This window comes from Montipora capricornis, chromosome 12 (genome assembly GCF_036669925.1).
Source record: "Montipora capricornis isolate CH-2021 chromosome 12, ASM3666992v2, whole genome shotgun sequence".
In the NCBI taxonomy this organism is placed as follows: domain Eukaryota; kingdom Metazoa; phylum Cnidaria; class Anthozoa; order Scleractinia; family Acroporidae; genus Montipora; species Montipora capricornis.
In genome coordinates this window covers 14831706-14839205 of record NC_090894.1, presented here as the reverse complement: position 1 = coordinate 14839205, position 7500 = coordinate 14831706, and the positions used below count along the sequence as shown (strand labels likewise).

Sequence of the window (7500 nt, the reverse complement as noted above, 5' to 3'; positions counted from 1 at the left end):
TAGAGCAGTTGTGCTCTGCCAGAAAGGTAAGCTTCATTATTAGGAGCCAGTAATTTCTGCTTTGCGGTTTTGATGCTGTTTTCCCATTCATTTGTCTCAACAGTTCAAACGTTTGGTCCCGTGACACAAAAATTTTTCCTTCAGCAAATGGGAATAGATCTGAGGATGAATGTAAGTAGTTGCTACTTCGTTTGCGCGTCATCTATCAACCTCGTTCCCAGGGCAGGGCTTGAAATTGCGACTCACTGGTTGTCAATGCGACCAAAAGTTGAGTGCTGGCGACCAGATTTTCAGAACTGGCCGCTAGCTGGCGAATCACGTTTTGTCTGATAACCCAGGATAAACAGTAGACAACTTCTGTGTTTGAATCTTTAAATGACGAAATCATTCGGAAATGGTAGCTAGAACACGACTCACCTTTCTTTTCCCACTAAAATAATGTCTAAATAGTACAAGAACATCGGCTTAACACAATTTTAATTGATAGCACAAAACTTCGATCGCTACGTTTACTAGGCGCCATATTGTTTCAGCGGCTTCATGGGATCGTGGGCGCACTTTAACACCATGTGCTTTTTGCAAGTTACGTGAGATTTTGCGGCCGGTAAGATTCAGTCAGAAGGTTAATTGAAAATTTAAATCCATCATTATTTGTGAATGCTGAAAACGTAGATTTGGCCAAATTACCGAAGGACCTCCTCGGAACTATTGTAGCTTGATATTGATAATATCTTGATAATGAACCTGGACATCGTATAATGAGTTCGAAATTTGTATGGAACCTTCAAAAAGCAACCTGTATCCTTAACGTAAAGTAAGTTGGAGAACTTGTCCCCTCTGTTAGAAAGCGGACACCTGCAAAATTGACTAAACAAGGTGATTAATAAATGGAGATAACTATCCGTAGAAAAGTAATTTAAGAAACCAAGTTCCTCTGATTCTAGAGGATACTGAAACCTTGCGACCCGCTCCTTTCATTTTATCCCAATCGGAGACTAGTACGAGCATCGTGGTTGTGTGGGGGCCTAGGCCGAGCAATTGTAGTATTGTTTTTACTGACGATAAAGGTAAGCAAGCTGTTGGAGAATAAAGAACTACGTTTTGAAGAGGTGAAAAGAAAGGACAAAGGACCCATGTTTGCCTTGATATGGACAATACGGACTAACCCTAACGTTCTGTGCTTTGACAAAAGCCGCAAACGACAGTGGCTTTAGAGGTCTTTCTCGTGCTGTTTTTTCTTCTTGCTATTTAATAATTATGACTTTCCTTCCATGCAAAGTAACATTTAAAATCCTTTTCTTACGTAAGTCATATGTTAAATAAGTTGGCGACCAAAATTTATGATCCGGCGACCAAATTCTTCCCATTAGTCGCCAGCTGGCATCTGAGCAAAAATAGTTCATTTCGAGTCCTGCCTGAGGGTCTCCACTGTCGCTGTCGTTGTCATCGACAGAGAGACCCTGGGAACGAGCTTGGTCATTTATTGTCGCGAATCGCTTCGGTTGTGTCAGACACCAGTGTAGCTGTCTTCACATCCAACAAATCCTGCTAAGAATGCTATTCCCGTGAGGCAGGGGATAATGAGAGCTTAAAAGGGAAAGAATGAGTATCTTATCCCGGGAAGAAGAGACTGAATCAAATGAAATTAAATGTTTATTTAAGATCATGGGACGTAACAATATCTGATGTTTGCATGTTTGTTTACCAACCCTAACCCAACTTTTGACATTGTTGCTCAAGTTTATGCCCACAAACCAACTGAAAACACCACTGTTTTAATATTAGAACTACCAGGCCTCAGTTGTTCTAAGGGTGGATAGCGCTATCCACTGGATAAATCACTATCCACTCGATAACTCAATCGGTTTTGCTAGTGTTTATCCGCTAGCTAGTGATTTATCCGGTGGATAGCACAATCCACCTTTTGAACAACCGAGGCCAGATAGTTGTGTGTTTAATTTCTTCTTTTTTCCCTTGTAAGGTTCTTCTCAAGAAGGCGAAACCATCGGAAGCTGAAGCTCTTAAACGTGGCTTCACCATGTTGACAAGTCCTTCCGAGATGGGAAACAAGTTCAAGGTATTTAGCCTCGTACAGCTTGGACTTCCAGAGCCAGCTGCCTTCAGATAACACAGACGGTATCTCATTCTGCATTGCTCTGTTATCTAACTGCTCATCAGTTCTACCAGATATTGATCTCACGAAAGTAAACATTTGTATCTTGACGCTGCGTTACCAGGATTTTTAAACAAGCGACCTTGTTGGATGATTTTGGCGACATGTCTACCTTTCCACCGCTGAATGATCCTAAATCCTCAAAATCGCGACACAAATCGTTCTTTTCGGATAGAGTATCGTCCTGGTAGCTACCTTGCAGGACACCGTATTTCAGCAAGTCATGTTTTGCATAATAGCTTCCTGTATCGACAGTTACTCTTTGGATAACAGTTGGCGTTTGAAATGTAACCAAGAGAAAGTCCTTCTCTTGAGGATGCAGCGCCCAGAAAAGCCCACTACCTTTTTTATAAGCATCTTCTGCCTTCCCTTCATGAGATGACATTGATGTCGTTACTGTTGCTGGAGGATTCAATCCTCTAAATTTCTGATCATAGTGATCAAAAAATGGTTCTCTCTGTTGTCGGCCCGACTGTCCCTTTTCTTTGAGGGAAGATGTGTCACCAATGTGTTGAAAAAGCGACGCCGGAGGGGTTAGCATCTTCCCGGACTTAATACCACGCCAATGTCCCATCAACCAATCGATGGGCATTTCATCATACATGAGGTAGAAGTAGGAAGCGATGTTTGCGAGGTCTTGGTTGTGATAAACTTTCGCTTTGCTTCCTTGCACTGTAACATCAAGAATCAACCAACCCTTTTTGTTTTGGCCACTAATGAAGTCCTGCAATTTAGGCACAAAGCTTGGCGATGAAATGACGTCGTCTTCAAGGTGAATGTAATAATCTGATAAATCTTTGCAGAAACACATGACGAATGAGGCATCGACATTTTCTTTCGAGCGCCACTTTCTTCTGCTATCGGAGTCGCCATATTTCGGTTTGATGTTCGTAAGTGGTGGATAGAACTCTAACGGTGCTTCGATTACCGTTAAAAGTCCCTGGTTAATATACTTGTCAAATATGTTTGAGATTTCCGTTATTGCCCTGGATTTTGGTGGTCCGTCAATATCGGCCAGAAATATGACAATGAGGGTGTTATGCTTATCTTCATCGCTCATGTTGTCGATCAAACTCTGAGTGGTTTTTAGCAGATAATTAGCTCCCGAAGGCCTTTCAACTGACGCAATCCCAATCGAAAGATATCCTTTACAAAATAAGAAAAAAAATCAGGTTTTTGTTTTTTATCTCGCTTCTTTCATTCGCATGTTTTTTCTTTTTTACAGCGGTAAATGTTTTGAACCCAGGCATTAGTATCAACTAAGTGAAGTGCGATCGTCCGGTTGAGTGTAGTGCTGAGGAGGACTCTTTTGGGTGACGTGTCGACAACCTTAGTGGAAGTCATCTCAGATGACTTCCAATCAGGTTCAGAGTCGAGTGATCCAAGTAACATACTCTGGTGGTTGATGTGATTGGTCAAGTGTCAGTTAAGCCTTGCTTTCATTGGCTGTGAAGACTATAGACAGTAATCGCTAGTTGTTGTCCTTCAGTAGCATTTGGAGTAATGATTCCAAGTTCGAGTGAGGCCTAACACTACTGTGAAGTAAAAAAATTAGGCTTGGGCCGAGCCGAATTTGTCCTTGTGAATAACATCTCACATACCCACGGCCAGCTCCCGTTCTAGCCTTGTAGCTCAGTCGGTAGAGCAGCGGTGATCTAATCCGAAGGTCGTGGGTTCAAATCCCACCCTGGTCAGAGTTTTTCTCTGTCCTTGTGTGGGCCCAATTCCGATACTAGGGTTGATCCCTGATGGAATAATTGTGTACAAAAACTTCACGGTAGTGTTAGGCCTCACTCGAACTTGGAATCATTACTGTAAACAGTGATTCGTGTTCGCAGCCAATGGCATGAAGGCTTAAGGTGGCTTAACACACCCTTGGTCAGTGGTATTTATTGAAGGCCGGCACGGATTTTGAAAAACAAAAGAAATATGGTGAGCGTGGAGAAAACTTTTTAAAATGCGGTATAATTTCGTTTCCGTTACTTAAACGTCATGGTGCTTTAGAAGTTAGAATCCTTCAGAGGAACCCACATTCTCTCCCCCAGGGTCCGCTTCAGTTTTGGTCAGCGCCAAGAACACGGACTCTGGCCACAGCCGAAGCAGGAAGTCTGCGAATCACTGACTCTTATGCGCATTCTCAGAAATTCGAAACTATAACGCTCGTCAACGGTTGCAACATTATACTGAAAACGTCTGACAGCGAATTATGAAAAATCTGTCTGTTGGAATCCTTTTGAAAACAGCTTTTAAAAGTACTTTTATTTCTATTATTTTGAGTAAGCAAATGCTGCAAAAAAACTAATGAGTGAATTTTGCGTAAATGAGGAATAAGCATCATTTATTCCTTGTTTTAATGTAGATGCATTGCCATGGTAACAGCCTGCAGAGGACATTAACTGTCAAAAATATAAACCATCGTGGAAGCACTTATCAGTGAACAAGTTTGAGCTTCTGGGCAAAAACCGCATAAATATAGCAGAAATGGAAGTACAAGTGCTTAAAAAAAAACTGTTAAGTCACCTTAACTGACAGTCGCCCGATAACATCACGACTTCGTTTATTAACTGCATCAACGACCAGTGTTAAACTACTGACTCAAATCACTAATGTTGACGTCCGCTCAGGTTTTCGAAACGTCAATCACCACAGGACGAAAATTCAAATTTCCGTATCTGTTAAACGTAACGGAAACTTGAAAATGCTGTTTTCAGCTCGCGGATTCTTGGTGTTTCGTCCTGTGCACTCACCCGGACCATCGTACTTCACTCAGTTATGACAATTTATCTGTGGCAAACAAATGCTGCCGTTGAGTCCGAGCGCAGTTTTACAGATAGCTCTGATGATTGTTTCTGAAAACAATGGGCACAAGAAAGCGTACAGCGCTGGAGCCGGTGCAATGAAATAAGAAGTTGTTAATAGCTGTGGTATCTGCTGAACTTTTGCCTTTAGTAAGTAAAGCAGAAGTCAAAAGGCCATTTTCGAGTTCATGTTTGCGTCCTCATCAAAGCGAGTCTGGGTGCAAAGTTTTTCTAATGGCAATTAGTTCTATTTTACATATGAATGAAAACTAATTTTCAGAAGAAAAAATTTGCACTTAGACTCGCTTTGAAGAGGACGCAGACATGAACTTGGACATGGCCCATTGTTCATCAGTCGACCGAGCGAATGAAGGGTACAGGTCAGTTTCTGTGATAACGCAAAATCCGGCATCCTTACTATGCAGTTTATTTTTAAAAATGGAAGTACTTACGCTTCGTTGTTGGGTATTGTCCGAGCTTTACCACCTTTGGGCTTTCCATGATTTCAACGGCTGGACACAAAGCGTCCTCCCGATGCCCCATTTGAACTGTTTAATAAAGAAACAACATGAAAGTCTTAATTGTGACCTCATGTGGGACTTATGCACCAATCATTTGAAACTCCCGGACTTCCCCCCCCCCCCCCCATCCCATCCGGGAATGAGCGGGGCAATGCGGGGACGTTCACTCCATGCTCACTCTTTCTTGGTACCCCTACACCGGGGGTCACAAGCCTCGCATCCTGTACCGGGGAAATAGGCGGGGAGTGACTCCATGGTCAGCGGTTTTCATTTCACGCCACATGCTTCAGTGTTTTAGCAAGGCCTAATAACCGTCAATGGCAGTATTCCCCTGTAATCTATGTCCTTTACGTTTCATCGTTAACTTGAACTGAATTAATGTATAGATTTTCTTAAGCCTAAAAGCAGAGCTCCCGTTTCTAAGCTCAGAAAGCAATATAGTGCATATAGAATAAGTATGCTTCTCCATAAAGTACAAAATTAATCGTCATTAGGGCCTGGCCAAATAGGAAATGTTTGGCGACCGAACAACATCAAACATTGTTTGCCGACCAAACATTTTACCTTTTGGCCACCTTTTTTGGTGCTGTTTGATCGTGTTTGATACAATTTGAAGACCATCAAACATTCGATCAAACAACTTAAAACATTTCTTTTGTTCTCGTGTTTGATGGGCGAAGTTTTGTTCGTTTGGACACCGTGTCAAACATGTTTGACGCGCGTATGCGTACCACGCTCACTCAGCCGCTTGTATCCATGTGTTTTTGACGTATTTGTGACGCATAGTTCTTTGCTTGTGGAGTTTGATCTGAGTTAGATCAAATATGTTGTAACCGTTTGGTAGCCCGGTCCCAGAGGTTTTTCTTGATCCGCGAGAGAGCGGCGAAGCAAAGAACGAAAATGGAGCATAAGACTAGCAGGGAACTGTTCTAATCGTCTGTGTAACAAGATCTTACAGCGCATCTTAATTTCTCCAATCGCGTGTAACCACAGTTACTTGCGTTTCGAAGAAAAATGTGTTCTTCTCCCGATTAGAGAGCTGCCACTTCAGACTCACTCACTGCGACAGAGTAACGAAGACTAATGACACATTTCTTTTGAAAGAGCCAAATTGCTATGGTAACTGCGACACCTGTTCCATATTTTTGACAACTCATTGATCATGGACCTTTTTGCAGATACGGCGACCATTTTGATTTCTATTGTTTCAAATACTTATTATGGGATGCCCAGGGGGCAAATACATATTAATTTGCCCCCTGAGCATCCCATAATGTCTCTCGATACAATAGAAATCAAAATGGCTGCCGTATCTGCAAAAAGGTCTATGGCTGCAGCAGCAGAACTGGTAACCACGATCTCATGTGGGGCGCCTTTGCAATTCCAGTTAACCAGTACCGTTGCTGGAAAATGGTAAAGAAGAGCCCTCCTGCCTCTGTTTGCAATACCTCCAATTAGTATAATTACATAGTTGATTATTGAAAATTCTCTGCACTGATTGGTTGCACTTGAGGTGATAATTACGCGATAATCACGTCCGCAGTTTTTTTTCAAATTGCCTTATAAGGATTACCACTGGGAAGTGACAACATGAGTGATTACTCCTCCGTGCGCTCATTCTGAGACAATGGAAACGACCTAAGCGGTTTTTTTCAAAATGCAGACAAGCTGTTTTATCGAGGTGACAGACGGGGAAATAAATTGTTTTTAAAGAAATGCATCTTTTCTAAATAATCACCTATGTAATTATACTACAACAATAATTTGCCTCGCCTTCGTCAAATAATGTAAGTGTTCGATAATTATTGATACAACATAAAATATATTTCCCTCAAAAGATGTTGTAATAAGTCTCAACACACAACATACCTTAAAAATGTCCAATCTATCATTAATCTGAACCATATTTCATTTCTAACAATGTTTTGTTTAACAATATGAAGTTCATTGCCTCAGCCACAAAATAAGACGTTCTCATAAACTAAGGTTGTAAATGAAAAGAGCGATT

At 41.6% G+C, this 7500-nt stretch overlaps 1 protein-coding gene across 1 annotated transcript in view; it reads right to left on the bottom strand.

The window, feature by feature from the left end:
* Positions 1-1635: 1635 nt before the first annotated feature.
* LOC138027857 (alpha-1,3-mannosyl-glycoprotein 4-beta-N-acetylglucosaminyltransferase C-like) overlaps positions 1636-7500 on the bottom strand; it is a 7177-nt gene continuing 1312 nt past the window's right edge. Inside the window, exons 2-3 of the mRNA XM_068875477.1 lie at positions 5424-5519; positions 1636-3319 (exon numbers count right to left, since the gene is read on the bottom strand). Of these exons, the coding sequence (XP_068731578.1) occupies positions 2181-3319; positions 5424-5519 (1235 nt within the window). The 3' untranslated portion in view covers positions 1636-2180. The remainder of the gene's footprint in view (positions 3320-5423; positions 5520-7500) is intronic.